Here is a 22,873-nt window from a genome sequence, read left to right on the forward strand (position 1 = left end):
ATACGTTCTATTATTGAAGAGATAATGAACTATTAAAATAAATATGAAGAGAAAGAAGACGGATACATTGTAGAAGCATAATAACTACATACGGGTTTTGCGTGCCGAGTCCTCCACAAACAAAGACGAGATGTCTTCATCCACACCAGCCTCGTTTTTTGCGATGCACGTGTACGCTCCTGTGTCCTCAAAGTGCACGTTGCTGATGTGAACCTCGCTTCCATTAGCTTTGAGAAAAAAATCCATGCACACACACACACACACACACACACACACACACACACACACAAAGGGAATTTCAAAGTGCTTCATACAGAGGTCCTTGTGATTGGCCCTGATCATTTTTTGATTGAGGTATTGATCTGTTGTTTTGATCCAGGGACCACTAATATCAAGGCCTTCTCTAAGAATCGTGATCTTTTCATCAACAATAAATAAGCTTGTACAGTTCTGTCAGATAACTCACGAATAGATTGAACCAATATTACAGACCAAATATATGAAACAATATTATAGAATGAGAATACAAGAGTGGATGTAACATTTTATTTTATTTTGGCGTTCAGGCTCTGCAAATTTTTTCTCCCTGCTCACTCAGCATAATTAAGACAACCATCATTAACCTTTAAGAGCAGGGAGATAGATATATAATAACAACCCCCCATGGGGAACAGAACCAATAGCAGAGCCCACTGGTGGTGCTGGGAGCAAACGCTGCATGACAACACCTATGACACACAAAGCAGACAGAAGACAGATGTAAGTGAGCTTAAATAACCCGCCCGATTGGACAGCTGACTGCCACGTCAGTGTATGACGTACTGTATGGGTCTGCATGACGCTGTAAACAGCCACACACATGAGAATGTATGTAACCTCTCGAGTATATCTGCCAGAACTAACTCGCAGGCTACGTATAATTCATGTTTCTTCAGATCTGGGAACCCATTCGATAAAAAATAAAGATATTCCCCCCCCCGTTTTTGCCTCTGGGGGCACCACCTCCTGTTAGTAGAATCTGTCTTGAGATATTATGTTTTTTCCAAATAAAAACTATTGATCCATGTTATCAGCCAAAAATCTGGACATAATTAATGAATACCCTCATCTTCTCACGTTTAGAATGTATTGTGCTTTTCACTGCCTCGGCCAAGCTGCCCTGGCTCGCCAACAAAATGAAGAGGACAGGTTGTTAAGTCCCATATTTCACCTAGTCTTGTCTCCCTTCATTGGCTTCTAGTGAAGTTCAGAAAAAAAATAGATTTTAAGATTATTTTAATTATCTATAAGGCTGTGCCTGGCATAGCTCCAGGTTACATAACTGAGCTGTTGAACCCTACTGTACGTACAGATTGTCTGAGGCTCTGAGCACAGTCTCTTATTCATCCCTACGTCCAGCCTTAAATCTAAAGGTCACCGTACGTCTGACGTTTTGGTCCCTTCACTCTGGATTCATCTCAGCCCAGCTGAATTGGTCAAAAGCTTCACGACGAGCCTAAAAACACACCTTTATAGTTTTATTTTAAAAAGAATTATGTCTGTAGCCATGCTGCTAACTGTATACTTCTATGTGTTTTGTTTGAATAAATTTTTTCAGGTGTTAATTTTTTGTATGTGTACTGTGTTTATCTTACCTTTTTATTTTAACTTGGTGGTGGTGATGGAGTGATGGTGTTGATGGAGTGATTATGATGTAATAATAATACCTGGAATTTATATAGCGCTTTTCTAAAAGTACTCAAAGACGCTTTACATGTGTGGTGTGTGTGTGTGTGTGTGTGGGGGGGGGGGGGCAGGGGAGAGGAGAAAAAAAAAAGAAAACTTTATCAGGAAAAACTATGAAGGTGCTGATGGTAGTGATGGTAGGTAGTGATGATAGTGATTGTAGTGACGGCAGTGATGGTGATGATGGTGGTGGTGATGTTAGTGATGGTGATGGCGTGATGATTGTAGAGATTCAGACGTTCTCTACCTTGCAGAGTGAGCTGTTTGGACAGCTTGGTGGTGATGTCCATGCCGTTCTTCAACCATGCCAGCTGTGGATTCGGGATGCCCTCAGCATGACAGCGGAGGCTGGCAGTCACTCCCGGCTCCCTGGCCTGGCTCTCTGGATACACCCTGATGACGGGAGGAACTGCACACGGCCGGGATGAAGCGAGAGAGGAGAGAGAGGAGACAGGGGAGGTGAATAAATGTGGGTCCCCTGTGGGAATAACCGCTTTGAGAAGGTGAGGTGACCTTATCCAACAAGAAGTTTTCTCCTACAGAGAATGTCGCGAGCAATGAACTCAGTGGCTTCTGGCTTGACATTAACATTGCCAGCATAAGAATCGAGAGTGCCTTTCAGCATACGCTGAATGCCTTTAAATTATGCTATCATGTTCTGTGAGGCCAAACAAATCAGCTAAATAAATAACAAAGACACCCTCTGTTCAGAGGCTATTGATTGCACCTATAGTGGCCATTGATTTTGTGTAACCTTTGTCAGGATGGGAGATAAGAGAATCCTGAGAAAACAACATGAATAGAAAGGAGCCTGTTAACTTATAGCCGTCTTCTGTTCTGCAGACCTTCCCTTGACTTTTTGTTTGTTGCTCTGTATTTGGCCTTTTCTGTTCCTGTAGAAAAGCTATCTGTAGGATAGAATGTGTTTGGATCAACAGGCAAGGCCTTGGTGTCCATGGGTCAGGACAATGATATTTGGAAAATGCACAGAAACGCGCTCTGACTGCATAAACCTTTGTACACTATCTGTACACTATCCTTCAAACAAATATTGCCCAAATATTTCCAAAGTTCATACAGTACATCAACAATGCTTCTGCATTGCCAGAGTAGCCTCTCCAACGTTCCACTCTGCAGTCTGCACCAATGGCCCCAAGATGCTAATGGGTTATAGTATCTTGCTCAATAAAAAGGAATTTGTTGTGATCCCCAAGGGGATATTACTTCTCTGAATTGACCCACCCAGCAGTGGCTTGCTCAGAGTGAGCGCACGGGGGAGCAGTTGGAGGTTAAGTGTCTTGCTCAGTGAGACTATAAAGTTGACTGTAGCCAGGTGAGGTGACACGAAGCCTAAGGAGCCAAGGATCTTCTAAGAAAGCTGCTCTACCTCCTGAGCACCTGCCGCCTTAAAGCCATGAAAGCAGTGTTAATTTAGTCGATTAAGACTAGACTAAGACTAAACAATTTCAGAAGACTAAAATAGGACTAAAACTAAATGGTGTGTTATTCAAAAGACTAAGACTAAATCAGAATTTGCTGTCAAAATGAACACTGCATGAAACAATCCAAATAACAGATTTGAATAATCCTTTGAATGGAAAGAACTCAGATTTCCCACCTTAGAACCACACACAGAACTACACACTCTCTTAATGACATTTTCATTTACAGCGGGGAGAGCGAGTCACGCTGACAGTCAGTTATACAAACAGAACAATTTGGCAGTAGTTTAAGGTTTAAGCAGGGTGAGGTGTGTGTGTCTTGTCTTCTTGTTTTCATGCACTCCCACTCTGCCTCACTGGCCCAGTTTGCCGTCCTATTTCCTGGCTCTAAAATAGACTCCAGAGGTCGGTGGTGGCAGGTCAGGAGAAGAAAATGGAGGCTCCTGTCTGTGTTTGCTTGGCAGAGGATGACACAGAAGAAGGTCTGCTGTTGAGAGCTGCTTCCTGTGACCCTCTGGGTTTGGAGGAAGGCGAGCAGACAATGAAGATGGAAGCCTACAGCCATCTGGTAGCTGGAGCTTGGAGGCCTGTGTCAGTCTGACTGCCAACTGTCAAGAGCCACGAGAGCTCTGATGGCAGCCAGGTTACTGTAGTAATACTAATGGAATCACTCTAGTGACAGACGTCAACCTCTGCAGTGGCAGGATAGGATACTATTTAGGCATGGAGACAACAATAGCACCTAAAACTATAACACACACGCGCACACATGCACACACACATGTCAGTGTGGATAACTATTCTAATAACATTTTGCTATTAGACAAACATTTCAGTTCACTAGTACTGACATAAAAATAAAATCCATTTAAATTATCTGCATCAACTGCCCGGTTGAACATATAAATGGTACATTTACAACTATTCCTAAGATATATGGAAATACAGCTATGCGTGTCTGAGAGCTATGCATTAATAAACTCAGTCTACAGTTTTACCAAAGTAGTATACTCTGCTCGATAAGATGGCAGGCTGTATAATTTCTGTAAAACCTCTACTTCCTCTCCCAGCAAATATTTGATCACATTATCAACAGTCTTGTTAGGTATTAGCTTATTAGCCAACAGTATACATCGAGATATATATTGTCAAACACATTCTCCTCCCAAGACATTATGCTGCTTGGTCAAGGTACGTTTCGTGTCCCTTTCTGACTCCATGAATGCCCATCATGTGTACACACATGTGTACACAGAGGACATCAACAGACTTCTATAGAATGCCCACAACATCTGAGGTAGACACCTAAGCAGAATGCAGACCTTGTAATCAACATTGAAAACCTTGCATCCCATATTTTCCGATTCGTTTTTGCGCACACGCACACGCACACACACACACACACACACACACACACACACGCACGCAGGCGCGCGCGCGCACGCACACACACACACACACACACACACACACACACGCGCGCAGCGCGCGCACGCACGCACACGCACGCACACACACACACACACACACACACACACACACACACACACACACACGTGTGCCATGACTACTAATCGAAGATATACAGTGTTTTTACAATGGATTGAGCAAGTCGATGATTATTTGGGGTTTGATTACTTATTTGACAGCCCTAGTTTCTACCGGGAGCGGAAGCAAAGCAACTTTTTTATGACAGCAACATCAACACAACACTCTTGGCTGTGATGTGAACATATGTATATCATACACTTTCACAGAGCCACAGTAGGGAATACATTAGAACTTTGTGTGTGAGAGAGAGAGAGAGAGAGAGAGAGAGAGAGAGAGAGAGAGAGAGAGAGAGAGAGAGAGAGAGAGAGAGAGAGAGAGAGAGAGAGAGAGAGAGAGAGAGAGAGGTAGAGCGAGAGAGAGAGAGAGAGAGAGAGTGCGTGCGTGCGTGCGAGCATGTTCCCATCTAATTAAAGTGATTTACAGCTGATAGTACTTCTTCTAAGATGTAATGTCAGCAGGATATAAGCTGGAAGCTTCAGGATCCACTGGGTCATTTTTAAAGTCATGGTGTAATGGCTTTTTCATTTTAGTTTCAATCTGAAACGGCCTCCCAACCAATCAGAAGGTCCCATCCCTTAAGGCGATGGAACGGTGGAATCTCACTCATTGCAGCTGTATGCAGGGATATTGTTTGCAGCCTGCCGGCTCACACTGCCCAAGGGAGAGAGAGATCTATTGTTAGATATGTCCATATTTTGACCACGGATATAATCTAAAAGTGTGAAAAACATATTTTTCATTTCACCACGCCTTTAATCATTTGAAAAAATGTCTCTTGAAACAACCCGGAATGGAAATAAAAATATACATAACAGGCTGACAGGCCTTGTACATTTGACCATCCCAAACATTAAAACATTCATATAAATTATATGTTGTGTGTTTTTAAAACTACATTTCTCCATTGAGAAAGATAAATGAGAGAAAATGTATTAGTTTGGCTGTTGTTAATTTCCGACCATGAACTGCAGCCCAATCATCCAACAAGACTCACATACTAGCATCCATGTTCACGTGCAAAAATACACATGAACAATACACATGCATGGGAAAATGTGTGGGGTGAGGTTTTCTTTTTCCTGATGAGTCATGAGTTGCACACTTCACAACCTAACAAGTTTCCATCCAGCACACAGCTTCTAGTACAGAAATCTAACCAGCCTCACCCTGCTTCACTGGAAAACCACAACACCATCTACATATAGTCCAAATCAAATCTGTTTACTACTTTACTTTAGCATTTACCGTTTAGTACAGTGCTGTTAATCAGGGCTGTTCTCAGAAATAGTCTATTTATTTTGAGAAGTAGAGTGTGGCGATCCCCTCCCCCTGTGTAGCAATTTGTCACTGAAACAGATTAATAAATTAAAATATGAAAGGGAGACAGTAAGTATCCGGCTCTGGTTCCAGAGATTGGAGACTTAACGACTGTATCTTTGGGAACAATTACCTGTACTCTCTGTTCATCTAACAAACCCAGAGGCCTCAGCAGGTTAATAACACATAGGAGACAGTTCAGCCTTTAAGAGTGTTGAGAGATATGGGCTCCAATAATAAAAGAGAAAAGACAAGAGAGTTACTGCAACAATTAGCAGTAGTAAGAGAACTCCTTTTTAATTATGTTCACTTTACACTGCTTCCACAGCAGCCCACACACACACACACACACACACACACACACACACACACACACACACACACACACACACACACACACACACACACACACACACACACACACACACACACACAGTGTGTGCCATGCCTACTAATCAAATATATACTGTGCACAGTATTTTTACAATGGATTGAGTAAGGGCCCGTACACATTGCAGGAGATTGGGTCCGATATTGCTGTCGCCGACATTTTTTGGCGCTCGCCGACAAAACCTCCCGATCTGACGCAGATCGGCCTTTGATCTGCGAGATAATGCTCGCTCTGTGTGAAAGGTTCCGCGAGACGATGTGGCCGCGATTATCCGCTCTGCGACGGCTTTCCGACCGTTTTCAGATAACTACCATGTTAGATATTCAGCTCTGTCCCAGACAGGAGATCGGACAGTATCATACAGTATGAAAGGGTCTGCGAGGAGATCCACGCTACAGCCAATGAGAGCACATTACAGCCACCGTGGCCAGGGGAGCGTCGCTGGATCTGACCACAACAAACAGTCCCTACCGCAATATTACCGTCCAGTCCTGTATTAAGTTAACATTATAAAACAAAATGAGAGAGTGAGCGAGCCTGGTGGGCTGTTTATTTTAGAGGAATTGTACAGAGAGAGAGAGAGAGAGAGACAGACAGACAGACAGAGAGTGAGAGCAAGAGCGAGCTCTGTGTGTGTGTGTGTGTGTGTGTGTGTGTGTGTGTGTGTGCGTGTGCGTGCAGCATGTGCACGCTGTTATGAACAGCGTTGCCAGATGTTGTGAGAGAAATAAGCAACCAGGTCTATGAAAACAAGCCCAAGAAAATGCCACTTGAGCACTTTAAACCTATTTACAAATACATTGGATATTTGAAAATAGCCGATCTACAAGCTCACAACGCGTCGCAGCTATTTTCAAATAAAAATCTTGAGAAAATTGTGGAATATTTTCCAAATCCACACAAATCTCATTACATATTTACAGAAGGGGGGTCTGCGGACAAATACATATTATGTGTTGTTTAAACCACTGGTTTAAACAACATTAGGAAACAAGGCCAAATAAGCAACTACACAAATAAGCCCAAAAATGCACCCCGCAACAACCAATATTTACAAGCAACTCTACAGAAAAACAAGCCCAAAGTCGCTTATAATAAGCGGACATGGCAACGCTGTCACTGACGGCTTCTGCGCACTTGACGAGCGAGAGAGAGAGAGAGAGAGAGGGAGAGAGAGAGAGAGAGAGAAAGAGCGAGAGAGGGGGGAGAGGGAGAGAGGCATATCACGGGATACGTCGATTAAAATGAATTGGAATAAACTCAAATGTATGTATTGGGTCTGACTCTGGAGATAGCATTCTAGTGAACTATCCTACAGTGTGTCAGCCCTTGTCGGGGATCAATCCTGTTGTGAAGACCACAACGATATTATGACAGCCGATTTCAAGAAATAAACTCCTGCAGTGTGTAATGCTTAACGATCAGATAACCCCCCGAGCACTTTAAGGTCCTGCAATGTGTACCTGCCTTAAGTCGATGATTATTTGAGGTTTGATTACTTATTTGACAGCCCTAGTTTCTACCGGGGGAGAGAGCGAAGCAACTCACTTTTATCCTAGGTTTTTTTGATGACAGCAGCATCAACACAACACTCTTTGTTGGCTGTGATCATACACTTTCACAGAGCCACAGTATAGGGAATACATTAGAACACGAGCCGGTTGTCACGAGCCGTTGTGCAGAGCTGCCGATTCAATCCCCATGCATGTAGTAATGCAGATTTATACACCCCGCTCTCTCTCTTGCACACATGTACAGTACATGCAAGCACAAGCAAGCACAAGCAAGCACACACACACACACACACACACACACACACACACACACACACACACACACACACACACACACACACACACACACACACACACACACACACACACACACACACACACAGAGAGAGAGAGAGAGAGAGAGAGAGAGAGAGAGAGAGAGAGAGATTTGTGTTTCTGTCTGTATCATAATGAAGACATCTTCAACATTCTCCAACAGGTTGTTGGATTATAATTGAGACATTTTTCCTTCTCTTTTCCTCAACTGATTTGAACATCACAATTCCATTTTGATCTCTTATGCATCTATTTAGTGTCTCTTGAGGCTGGATATATCTACAGACTCAACTAAGAGTCTGTAGAGTCTTTTACTGTCCATCTCTCAGTCTTATTTTCTTCTCTTAATTGAAACAAATGACAACTGTGACTGAGGCTTGAGTCTAAGATGGGCTTCTCTACATAAACAAAAGTTTTGATCTAATCTGATCTGACAGTAATCTTATTCCAGCCATTACACTATCGCCCTCGCCCAATCCACTCCGACTCTGTTTGCATATATGCATTATGATCGTTATTGGCTGTCCCATCAGCAGGGAGTTGAAGTGAACTATAAAACCCTCTGCAATGACACACAACACTACAGAGGCACACATACAGTCCAGGATGATACTGACTTAACACACAACACTACTGAACAAAAGTACAATTAGAGGAGGATGGAAGTAGCATCATATAAAGCAAGTTCCATTATGCTAGATTGTCAAACCTCACCCAAAATGCTATCTAAACTATCTAAAACCATCTCTCTAAACTTTAGAGCAGCTAGATTTTTTGTTTACATGATATCCTGTAGTACTGTTTTGAAGCACTAAATCGTTTTAATGCACTCTACTTAAGTACCTGTTTGTTGACTAGGGTTCATGCCATTTACTCACTCTGGATAAGATAAGTGTCTGCTAATTGTCAAATATTATTTTGGGTCATGCACATAAACCTTTGTTGCATTTTCCTCACAATGGTGTTTCACAGCGGCTTTAAATAAAATTCAAGTAATGTGTAATTATTAGTTAAAGTTAAAACGAGATACTAGTATAGTATGGCATGGCCTTGCTGTCTAATCTTTAGCTATACTTACTTAGTTACTGTATGTACAGTCATAGGAATTCTTCCTTTAAAACAGCACAAACTTATCCTAAAATGATCCTTCTAATCCTAATCAGATGTTAACCAGCTGTTAAACGAGCTAATTGTTAATTGAAAACAACAATTTCAACTAACAATTTCTGCATAGGGTTATGTGATTATAAACTGTCAACGGGGGGGCAGTATACCTCCCGGGTATGGTAACGAATATGATAAATATAAAACATCAGTATATAAACGACAGTATTTCCTGGTAAGATACTGATGTATTTTGCCCTGCTGTGCTTTGTTTCCTTCTAAACACTACATAGATGAAATGTGTTCTGATTGCCATTCAGTCAGTGCTCTGACTTTGTAAAGGCATCCCTGGAGGGTATGGGAATGTTGCGTGAGCGACAGATATAAAGAAAAAAAATGTCCATGGCGTAATGCCGGAGAAAATTAAGCGCTGGATTATTTTTATGAGCCGCTGGATAATCAATACAATATTGTGAAAAATAATATGGTGATACTCAGCTGTGTCTAATTTTGTTGCGCAGCCTTTCATCACACTGACAAACTGAAAGCTTGTGGGCATGTTGACTACGGTAGTGTGGTGACAGTCTGTCTCCTTTGAACAAATGGAAATAGTTATCTTTATGCATACTTCACCAATAAGAACAAAAATGCTGTAAGTGAATATCAACTACGATCCAATTCTCAATATGAGTTCTACAATGACTTTCACTTCACCAGGTATGTCTTTGGTGTGTAAATGGTTTATTGATGGTCAAAGGTGTGAGCTACGCTTGGTCTACTTTTGACTGGCCATATACATGCATGCGTGCATACAGCACATACAGTACATACACACATAGACACATACACACATACATACACTGTTCTAGATGGACTGGACTTCAGCCAGGCCGTAAAAAGGGAAAATATCAGTTTGTTCCTAAGTTCAATTGAGCCCATACTGCTACTACTACTACTACTACTACTAATGATAATAATAATAATACTGTAATAAAATATTTCATAGCATATGCTCATTGTTGTTTGATGCTTTGCAGATGCTTTTGGAAGCACTAATCCTGGCCTCTTGAAAATGCTTAAACACAGAAACAGCACATAAAACAGCTTACTGCTGCCGGTGCAGTGTCAAGGCTATCCCACAGTTTAGCCATTTATCTATTACTTCTCCCTTAATAACGAGTCCCTCCAGAGCTGTGAGTGTGACTTCATCTGGAGAGAAAGAGCCTACAGTATGTACCATGGACTGTACAAAATAAATGGACGAAGGGAGCCGTGACGTCACCCAATGGTTTCTACAGATCCGTTTTGAAAGCACAATTTCAGCTAATTCAAATCCACCATCTTGGAATTTGGAACTGAATGGAACTGGAAACAAATGCTATTGGGTGGAAGGAGGGTGGGTCTTCACTCAGTAGAACGAGTAGAAGCCCTAGAAGTATACCCTACTTTATCATCAATATTTTAATTAATGGGACCATCATTTACAAAAAAAAGCACATCATGATAATTGAAAGAAGACTTTAATTTTGTTTATAAACAAATGGAACAAAGTGCTGCTGTATTTTGACCGCATACCTCACCGGACACCTGACCTATTAACGAAATAATACGAAATTTATCTTTCTAGACCTGCCAGGGCTACACTCTGGCTGCATGGTCACAGATATGTGGATAACTGTCTTAAGCCATTCAATCCGGGAACACATCTACAAATGTCTTCTAAATCCTAACAGGTTTCTGAAAAACGTATGTTTCTATATCATTGGTTCTCAAAACTTTTTCATGTCAAGGACCCCCAAAATTATTTTTCAAAAATAGCAGATCTACAAGCTCATATGAGCTTGTATATCTGCTATTTTTGAAAAGCCCAAAGTATAAAATAATGGTTATAGCTAAAATCTAAAATGACACAGATGTGTTCCCCGCATTGAATGGGTTAAACCAATACAACATGGCATGTACAAAGCACGACGTGGAAAACTATCGATGTGGATGATTCAAATTTGACTGCATGGACAGATCAGTTTTGTTTTATTTTACCCAACAACACCAATGATGCTAAACTAACATGCATGATATGCACACAGACTGTAGCTATCTGCAAAGCCCTGACTCAAAGCCAATCTAAGAAGCCGTTTTGCTGATGCAATAGGTTAATTAAAAAGGGTGCAATTGATATGGTTGGTGAAGTGTTAAGTCACTATGAGAAGACCGGTTGTGGAGCTATTAAATCAGGAGCCATTGTTGGATAACACAGCAACAAGAAGAATTGGAGGGTAGAGGTTTATCAAGGGGTGTTTAATTACAATCTGCTCACTTATTTGAAGACAGCAGAAAGTATTTGGGAAGGAAATATTATAATAAATAAAATACATTTTCAATTAATTAATTAATCTGCTACAAGCATGGGGTATGCCCATATGGGCATAACGGTTGAATCGGCGGCTCGTGACAACCGGATCTCAACGCCGGGGACACACATGACAAGTTTGAAGTCGGACAGACGGGCGGTCTCGAGATACAGTACCTGAACTACGACACACACACACACACACACACACACACACACACACACACACACACACACACACACACACACACACACACACACACACACACACACACACACACACACACACACACAGACGGACAGAGATTGCGAGCATTTAAAGTAGGATAATAATAATAATAGTAAGAGCAGCAACAACAATATCTGCACATGAAACAACTTGGTTTCTTCGGACCATGTTTTAGTGATGCTAGCTGTCCACCATTTTGCCATTACTTATGCAGGAGCACAACACTGTCTTTATGTCTTCAATGGTGGACAGAAGTTCATTCAGTCACAGCTTTGTGGCATTATCATATAGATACAGGATCATCAGGATACGTTTGATTAAGTGTCCTGGTTGTACAGTACTTGATTTGTGTCCAACTATTGTCATAAATAGCCAAGTTTTCCAGCGGTTCATGTTCATGAGGCTCAAAATCGAATCCACCATTGGTTATGTGCACAGCTTTTCACTTGATGTTGCCCAATAAGAATACAGAATCTCAACAAAAGACACTGCTGTCTAATGAACATATTGACCGGAGAGAGGAGAAAGAGGCAGAGGAGAATATGGTGAAATCAGCAGGGGCAGTACGGGCGGGGCTTCAAAGCCACTGTAGCTTCAGGGAACATCAATTTTTTTGAGGGGCATGAGGCCAAACCGAGGGGGTACGGCAGCCATGGCCTTCATGAAATTCAAAAGAATAGAGAAGAGTAATGTGACACCTAGAATTCAAATGGACCAGCGTTTGACTGGGAGCTTGTCTGAGCTGTGTGTGTGTGTGTGTGTGTGTGTGTGTGTGTGTGTGTGTGTGTGTGTGTGTGTGTGTGTGTGTGTGTGTGTGTGTGTGTGTGTGTGTGTGTGTGTGTGTGTGTGTGTGTGTGTGTGTGTGTGCGCGCGCTGCGCGCGTGCGTGCGTGCGTATGTGCATATGGGTGTGTGTGTGTCACTTACCGTTCACCTGCAGTGTGTGCATCTGTGAAAGTTGTTCGTATCCGTCGGCATAGCAACTATAGTTTCCCATGTGAGTGGTGGTCACCTTGGTGATGTACAATGAACCATCATCTCCAAAATCCTATGAGAGAAAGAGAGAGAGAGAGAGAGAGAGAGAGAGAGAGAGAGAAAGAGAAAATAGAGAGAAAGGGACACAGAGGAAACAGATTGGAGAGAGAGAGAGAGTAATGTCAGAATGACTTGTAGTACAAGTGTCCGTACTGAAGCAGAGGTGATGGATTCACATTGAGCTGAATGCATAGTGTGGATATGAATGATGAGCAAGTGAGGAAAATATAAAAACATCCCATAACAGCTTAGGTAATGAAAGGACTTTGGCCATGGTCGAAAAAACACATTGTGAAGCAAACCTAACCTATCTAAATAAAAAGGTGAATCATTTATGTGCCAAAGGGGAAATATATTGCAGTGGAAACTTAATGAAAAACTGAATGCAGAGGAACTTTATGAGGTTAAAACGGACCAATGCTACCAGTACTACTCAGGGCTTCAACATGCACCAACCCACATTCCTGAATCCAAATGTGATCCAATGTGATACAGTAAAATATACAATAGATACAGAGTGATAGACCTGCTATATGGAGAGCAGTAAGCATTAAGATAATTATCTTTTGTGGCCTTTCTAATGCAAAAAAGCAAAGACAGAAAGAACTGTGGTTGAAGCTGAACACATTCGTGATGCGAGTGAAGAGCAAATGCAAGCAATAAAATGAGTGCTTTACAAGAAAAACAGAAAGCAACAACAACAAAATCATCGATAGAAGCCGCAAAGCTAATGAGTCTGCAGACGTATAGTTGGAATAGTTTGGTGGAACAACACCTTGTTAAAGAGTAAAACTATTGTTAACCCCTCTCTACTGAATAGTATTTATAAGAATGTCTGGCATCAACAAGGACCCTGTTCAATACTTTCAAACGTACAGCAGCACTCAGGAAATGAAATGATTGTTCCTGCACCTTATTTTTGTTTTGACATTTTTTGAACACCCACAGTTCTCACAAATTCGACTGTGTCTGATTACTGTTGCACAGTAATTCAAAAACAGCACTGAACACTGCAAAATCCTGACTGGTAATTTAACTGAGAGTTACGGACCGTAAGGGTCCACCTTTGCAAGAGACACTCAGAATTTGCAGTGCATATTGCATAATGGATGGATTTTAGAATGGATTTTCTTCTTCTTTTCTTTTTGAACATATCATCTCTTTATTTAAAGAGTGTAAAGGTTTCCTTTCTTTATCGGTTGTGCTTTTAGCGGTGCCATCATGGTTCTTTGTTACGGAGCGTTCCTCTTGTGTGCATTGACTCTGACAGTTGCAAGAGTCAGCTGTCAAGACCATCTCTGAGTGTTTAGGTCACAGGGAAGAAAATACACAGTTGTCTGAGAAGCTCTTTCAGAGCACGTGAAGGATGAAACGAATGATTAGAACTGGAGGGAGAATTTACTATCAAGCAGCTATTAGCAGTCAAACCATGTGTTTGCTGCTCAGGCCTTGGGCCTTTCTTCTCACAGATAAACTATGATGTTCAGCCAGTGTGTCTACAGGTCTTGTGTGTGTGTATGTTGTTTTCTGTGGTGGTGGCGGGGAAGGGGGGGTGAGGGTTCGATGGTGCATTGATTCCCTCTGGGCTGGGAGCATATTGTGTCACCTTTTAAATGAAAAATGAAGGAGGGGCAGAAATTAAACTCGCTGGGCAGAACGAACTGCTACATAAACTGTCAACGAGTTTCCACACACACACACACACACACACACACACACACACACACACACAGACACACACACACACACACACACACACACACACACACACACACACACACACACACACACACACACACACACACACACACACACACACACACACACACACACGCACGCGCACGCACATGCAAGCGCACACTCACACACAGGCAGGACGTGGTAAGGGCAGATTTAAAGATATAAAATACATTTAAAGCTGTATTTAAAGATACCTGTAGAAGAGAAAGACCAATTCTCATGTATTCTATTGTATGTATGTATGTATGTATGTATGTATGTATGTATGTATGTATGTATGTATGTATGTATACATACATACATTTGTACGTACATACAGTACGTACATACGTACTTACTTACTTACGTACGTACGTACATACATACGTACTTACTTACTGTACGTACGTAAGTACATCTAATCTATCCATCTACTGTATGTGGGTCTCAGTAGCTTTGCGGTGTGTTTTTGGTGGTGAATGTAAACAACACAACACAGTGAAACAACAGTCAGTCTGCTGAGCGACAGTAAACCTACCTGAGACGGGATCTGTAGAGAAGAAAACAGTGAAACCACACATTATACAAAGCATTGTTCAGGTTTCCCAAAGACAATTTCAAGCACATTTCTATCACTTCCAGCACATTGCAAATTCAGCAAGTACTGTCCATTTAACAACTGTTCTAATGGCTATTAACTATTAAATACATTCGAGCAATTCTTTTGAAAGCTTTGCTTATAACTTAGTTTCAGATTTCTTATACACATCTCAGACACCCTCACATGGTCTCTCAACACCAACTGTCTCCTGAAGAAAGTACAGCAGATAGTTTACTTCTGAGCAAGAGAGTACCAAAGCTCTTGTGAACTTCTATTGCTGTAGCATTGAGAGTGTTCTGACAGGCTGTATCACAGGTTTGGCAACCTGACTGCTCAGAACGGCAGACTGCTACAAAGACTTGGCACATTGGCACAGAATTACCATAACTTTATAGCATTTACACCTCTCACACACACAAAAGGAAAGTCTGGCTGTCTGTCTAAACAGCTTGGCATGATGATGATGTCGACGATGATGCAACACCCAGGTAACAGTCAACCTGCTGGAATTATGGTAAGCTGCTTTGTGAGAATAGAGACGGAAGCTCCACTGTGTTCTATTATATTAAACACCAGAGAACCAGTCTCACGGACTCTCAATTCATTACATTAACACAGTCCACCTTGTTGGCCTGTCTGTCTTTCTACCCACCCCCTGTAAACACCTGATGACAGGGATGCAACTCCTATTCCGTGTGTTTTACTGTTGTTATGCAAGTAGATTTCAGTTTGCTCCTGGGTTGATCTGCATTCACATTATCCACATGACTGACACCCACCCAAAGTCTAATTTAAAACCCACAGACCCGAACATCACAGAACAGCCAGTTCACCGCACAGGGTGTTGGGAGAGGCGATGCAGGAAGATCCGTTTACAGTTTCATTGGTAGAGATGCAACAGCATGCAATGATTTCACGTCTTAAAGGCATACTGCGGTGAACCTCACATCCAGGAGCTGTCGTCCATGAGCATTTTACTTCATGTGCACTACATTACTGTTGCACTGATGCTCCACTACTGAGAGGCATTAGAACGGAGAAAATATATATATCAAATGTTCAGCCAAAATGCTATGAATGATGTGGCAAAGGTAGTTTATTCATAATATTATCAGAATAAATGTATTAATTTTCATTTACAACATTTGTAATGTTGTAAGAAGCAACAGAGTTTTTCAGGCACTTTTGTGTGCCAACAGTATATACTGTACCAACTGTATAATTCTGTTTGCCTGTACAATAGACATGAACTAGACATAGGCCTCAAGTTTGAGGGCGGCAAACTGGTGCACTCAACTGACAACTACTCAGTGCAATGTTTTCTTCTAACTTCATGCAGAGCTGCAAGTGAAATATCCCATCAACACCAAGACTCCCAAATACGGTTAGATGAAATCATCACCATGGATGCTCAAAGGTTTGACTATTGACACATAGAAAACAGTTCCGTCTGTCTTCCCCTTTATTTGGAGAACCACATAGACTGGATAGGGTGCACAAGCAGAAAATAAAATGGCAATGTAAAATGAAAGTCACTATTTTGTGATGGGTCGTCTCTGTTCATTAGGCCCATTTATATAGTCCATTAGCGCCAGCTGTGCAGATTCTGCTGCTGTGTGTTAACTTGTGAACTCATCGATTGTACTGCCGATAAATCTTAAAGCTTACTGGCCTCCATCTAGAGGCCATAGAGTCTAATAAGGCTGTGACATCCCTGTCCTATCTTTAGCTATCAATATTAGTAACAGTTTGGGAACAAAGCCACACAAATTGCAATGTTCAGTCATAAAACCCCATTATACATCAGAAATCTAAATCTAAATCATCCACGCACTGACAAACTGGTTCCTTGTGGTAAGTTGTGGTCATGTCCACTAGTGACGTCTAAGCTACTACTTCACCAATAAGTGCAATGTGCTTCATATTAATAATGTTGGTGTAACATATCCATGCTGGATTCCAGAGTATGCGAGGAAGAAGCCAATAGAGTGGAAGCTATCCGTCCTGCTTATGGGACGGTAGCTCGGCAGTAGCCAAAGAATCGAGCACAAGCAGCCATCCGTCCGACAGTTGCAGACAGGACACAACACCGAGATATACTGAGATGTACTGAGATATAACGCAGTGAACGTCACGTCGTCAGCTTGTAATTTTGCGTACTTTGCGGGACACATCGTACCTGTGTACTTTGATGTGAAAATGCGGGCCTGCTATACAAAATGCGTACATGTTGGCAGGTCTGCTATGGTGCTTTGCTGTCTTTGATGGTGTTTCCTATGGTGCTTCCTATGGTGTTCATTATGTCTGATGACATTTCCCATTATATATATTTTTATTTGAACAGAAATGGCTTAATACTGTATGTTTCCCAATATTAATTCTAAATAATGTGCTGCATTATAGCGTGGTAACTGTGTTATAGTGTGGTAGCTGGGTTAGAGTGTGGTATCTGTGCTATAATGTGATAGCTGTGTTAAGCATGGTAGCTGTGTTATGGGGCATTGCAGTGGCGGCCATTTTGTGGCCATAGAGATTTCCGATTATTAAATTATTTAATAGGCTTAAAAAATATTTTAAGCCTGGAACCAAGCCATCCAGGCTCCTGGTGAATCATGACCATAAAACATTTGAGTCTGTGTCAAAACATATTTGATATAGGGTAATACAGTATGTAATATCATTAAATATTCATATATGTTTTGACACAGAATCAAATGTTTTAGGGTCATGATAGCCAGGATAGCCTGGTTCCAAGCCTAAAATAATTTATATAAATCTTTTCGGAAATCTCTGTGGGAAAAAAATAATGGGGTTTCTATCTGTGCCACCACAAAATAGCCACCACTGCTATGTGCTATAACAAGGTAACTGTGTTATAGCATGGCTGCTGTTTTATAGCATGGTAGCGAGAACCTGTGTTATAACTAGGTAGATGTGCTATAGCGTGGTAGCTGTGTTATAATGGGGTAGCTGCCATTATAGGTAGCGGTGTTATAAATTGTGTTATACATTAAGACTGAATGGGTATACTCCACCACTTTTCAGTCCAGAAAATACCAACAAGTCAGTTACCAGTAGCAGCACACCATGCCCGCCCAGTTTGCATGTTTCCCCAACACGGGGCCCCTAATGTTAAATTAGCGGCTTTAATGGATCTCCCTTTATCTTCTGCAACACTGTGGGCACACACACACACACACACACACACACACACACACACACACACACACACACACACACACACACACACACACACACACACACACACACACACACACACACACACACACACACACACACACACACACACACACACGTAAAGCTATGTCCTTCCTCTAGAGTTCAACACCTTCATCTGTATTCTGTCTCTGTCTGTGTTGTCCCCGGTTGACACACAGACAATCTGTACTACTGTCACACAACACTACAGGCAACAAGCCCTTCTATCCGATAACAAAACACAGACACACAACACTACAGACTACATCACCTCCTCTCTGATAACAACACAGGGTCAACGGCCTCTTTGAATCCATGAATGTACCAATACTTATAATTATTTGTATTCAATCGTTTTTTATAAAAGAAAAGAAAACAAATCATTCCATTTTCCCACTGGGTCTTTAATTGTGTTTAGTGTGTTTGAGGAGTTTTAGACTTTTAAAAGCTCTTGCAGAAAAGTTAAGTTATAAATGAACCTTTACCATTGACGCCGCAAGAAAACATTCTGACAGCAAGGTTATGAAGGATAAAGCAGACTCTCAGAGAGCGGACACTGATGATTTTGTCCATCTGTCCGATATAGGACCACGTACTTCCTTGAGACACTTGAACAGTTCTTTTCCTGAAGCAGTGAGATCACTGCCACTCACAGACACATATCTAGGATTATGCAATATCTATCAGTGGAAAGTAACAAAGTACATTTACTTAAGTACTGTACTTAAGTACAAATTTCCAATACTTTTACTTCTATTCCACTACATTTCAGATCCAAATATTGTAATTTTACTGCACTACATTTATTTGAAAACTTTAGTTACTAGTTACTTTGTAGATTTTGATTATTATTACAAAATGTTCACAATGCGTCTCATTTGAAAACTTGAAATGGGACATTATGCATAATGAGTACTTTTACTTTTGGTACTTTAAGTACATTTTGATGCCAAAACTTTTGTACTTTTACTCAAGTAAATTTTGAATTCCGGACTTTTACTTGTAACAGAGTATTTCCATATTGCAGTATTGATACTTTTACTTAAGTAAAAAATGTGAGTACTTTTTCCACCACTGATATCTATCCATCTATAGACCACATTATCAACAGATGAACACAGAAACGACAGACACAAAGGAAGGTAATCAAAGCGTTCTTACATTGATGTCTTCCAGGTCCAGGCTGTTGAGGAGCTGCTGGTTGCGTTTCCAGCGTATGGGAGGTCTCTGCTCTCCCTGGATGGCACAAGTCAGGACGGCACTCTGACCCACGGTTACTGTGGTGACACTAAACTTCTGATCCTCTGGAAGAGTCAGCTTGAACACCTCTGTTGATGAGACAAAAACAACAGAAAATTCATCAGAGACATTCCAGCTTCAAAAAGAGCAGTTGCGCTCAGGGAACCACAGCTGAAATAACCAGATCTGTTTTTTATTTCATATGAAAACTTTTGTTGTGAGTGACGTCTCTTGGATTCCGAGCAGTTCGTCTAAATTTCAAACTGTTGATGTTCTCGTTCTGCTAATGCTTGTTATCCCGCAGGAACGTCAAACTAAAGCCTGATTTACACCTGGTTGTTGTGCGTGAGTGTCACACACCAAAAATAGCCCACAACGAGTCGCACTGTGACACGTTATGAGCTTGTACAGTAGATCTGCCATTTCTGGTGTGGGCATCCATGCACAAGTATATAAGTAGTATAAATCAAACCTTCATTTGACCATCTAGGATGCCCACTCTGACCCTTGCACTCCTATTTGTTAGGAGTCCTAATTGTCCTGGGGTACTGGGGACCGAATCAGTTCCAGCGAAGATACACTTACAGTAGATACATTTGTACAGATTGTTTTAATTAAGGCTGAACAGTGAAGAGTGGTTCAATTAGTCGTTGTTGTGTTTTGCTGTATACGACTCAAGCACTTTTAAAGCACTTTGTAAAATAATGAGAAGGAATGAGGTGCCGTGTCGAAGTAAATAGCTTGGGTAATTAATCAAACAATGCTATCACACTACACTAAACTAACTACCATACATTATTCTACATTACGAACCTGTCCATCGGAGGACTTGTCACCTCTGATACTTTAGTTAGGAAATTACTGAAAACGTGTGCGCAGGGTTTGATTTTGTCATTCATTTTTATTGCCAGTGGGGATATGTTTTTATCTCTGCTTATGGTCAGACTGAATTAGGAGCATTAGCTTTTGAGGACATCGGGTATATTTGATAATTATGTTTCATAATATCACAATTTAACTATTTAATACAAAACATGCATTTTAATTATATTAAACCTGGCATTTCGGCCTGGACCGCTGGTGTAGCGGTCCAAGCACCTAGGCTCAGTGTAGCCTGACAGCGTGTTGCGGGGTCGAACTCCCCATCTCTCTCTCCACATTTCTTGTCAGCCTACTGTCCTATCGAATAAAGGCATAAAAAGCCCAAAAGCAAAAAAAAAGAAGAAAAACTGCCATTGCTATAAAAAAAATGTAATTCAAAAAGCCGATCTAATCTCACAATGCGTTGCATTGCGATGTATCCCCCCATTCCCTCTGTTTATTTTACAAATTGATCCCTGCATGTGTGAAACATCATTTGCTAAAAGCTGAAATACTTTTAACTTCTAGTACCCTACACTCTGGGTGTTAAAAGCTTGCTAGCACTTCTGTTGTTTTCCCATTGGAAGTAACAAGCCAGCACAGTGAAGAGAGACTGTTTTTCCTGTGGGGACACAGCTAGGGTCAGATACAGTTTAAGATAAAAAAGCACACATTTGTTTATACAGGTTTAACTCTCTCAGTGCCACGCCCGAGATATCCCGAGTTTTTCCCGAGTACCCTCCCTGCCAGCACGAGAAATCCAGAGTTTTTACTTTTGACTGTGGTCGCGCTATTCTGTTTATTTTTCATGATCACTTTCGCTTCCTGACTCCTTCAGACTCATTGGGTTCCGGTTTCATGACGCAGATTCCGTTTCCGGTTCTAATTTTTTTCCCGCTGTCATTTTCGGCCAGAATAGGGAAAGTCACGGTTTTTCACACGGTATAAAAAACGAACGGAGAGGTCCACGTCTACTCTCTTTGGTCTGGGTGACGATCAGTCATCGTAGTCGTGTATCACATCGTAATTTAGCCCGATCAACGATTGTCAAAAATGTCAACATCCGGTTATGACCGGATGTGTCGTGAGCCTGTTTGGGAGGGGGCGAGTGAGCCAGCGAGGTCATCAATGTGTCGATTTGTTGCTCTCTACTGGTAGAACTGTATTATGGGTTTAAAAACCCAATCAGATAATTTATTTGAATGAAAAAAAAAAAAAAAAAAAAAAAAAACGCAAATTGCTGGCACTGGGGGAGTACTTTATGAAAATACTCTTGGCAGTGAAAGAGTTAATATAGGATTAGATAAAACACATCAATGCATTATAAGTTCCAAACGGTATTGACCAAGGGGCATTTTGCCTGCAGTGTGGCAGAACACACAATTCCTGCAATTAATTAAAATAAAAGCATCCAGAAAAGGATATACAGTAAAGTCTCTGAACGCTGCAGCAGCAAAATTCTCTATCTACAGTATTGTAATGGTAGAAAAAGAACATGATTGATGACCCTATCTCTGGTCAGTTGTAGGGGGACATGGAGCAAAAGAATGAACAATGACAATCACACACACATCACACCAGTGGTGTAAAGTAACTAAGTACATTTACTTAAGTACTGTACTGTACTTGAGTAACATTTTGACCGATTTGTACTTTACTTGAGTATTTCCAATTTTCAGTACTTTTACTTCTACTCCACAACATCTCAGAGGCAAATATTGTACTTTTACTCCACTACAATTATTTGAAAAATGTAGTTACTAGTTACTTGAACTGTAGATTTTGATTATTATTACAAAACATACATTAACCACAAGCTCACAATGCGTCGCAACACATTGTGAGCTTGTAGATCTGCCATTTTCAAAAGATTTTTATACATTTGAAAACTTGTGAAATGGGACATTCTGCATAATGAGTACTTTCTACTTTTGGTACTTTAAGTACATTTTGATGCTAACACTTTTGTACTTTTACTCAAGTACATTTTTAATTCTGTACTTTTACTTGTAACAGAGTATTTCCATATTGCAGTATTAATACTTTTACTTAAGTAATTTATTTCTACATTGCCGTAAAAGTAAAAAGTTAAACATTTGAGTACTTTTTACACCACTGCATCACACACATATATAGGCACGACTGATTAGAACACCCTGCTGCTTCGCTGTGCTCTGCAAAAACATGGAGAACATTATTCACTTGTGAATAATATAACTGCACTTTGCCACCAAGCCACTGTGGTGCGCCGTAGAGCACTGT

The 22,873-nt window shown here is 41.1% G+C and overlaps 1 protein-coding gene across 1 annotated transcript in view; it reads right to left on the minus strand.

Annotated features, from left to right (window-relative positions):
- fstl5 (follistatin-like 5) overlaps positions 1–22,873 on the minus strand; it is a 173,355-nt gene that overhangs the window by 35,021 nt on the left and 115,461 nt on the right. Inside the window, exons 7-11 of the mRNA XM_080416855.1 lie at positions 19,673–19,839; positions 15,230–15,241; positions 12,865–12,985; positions 1,973–2,134; positions 93–227 (exon numbers count right to left, since the gene is read on the minus strand). Coding sequence (XP_080272981.1) covers positions 93–227; positions 1,973–2,134; positions 12,865–12,985; positions 15,230–15,241; positions 19,673–19,839 — 597 coding nt within the window. The remainder of the gene's footprint in view (positions 1–92; positions 228–1,972; positions 2,135–12,864; positions 12,986–15,229; positions 15,242–19,672; positions 19,840–22,873) is intronic.

The sequence above is a fragment of the Gymnoscopelus braueri genome (assembly GCF_963280865.1).
Source record: "Gymnoscopelus braueri genome assembly, chromosome: 20".
In the NCBI taxonomy this organism is placed as follows: Eukaryota; Metazoa; Chordata; class Actinopteri; order Myctophiformes; family Myctophidae; genus Gymnoscopelus; species Gymnoscopelus braueri.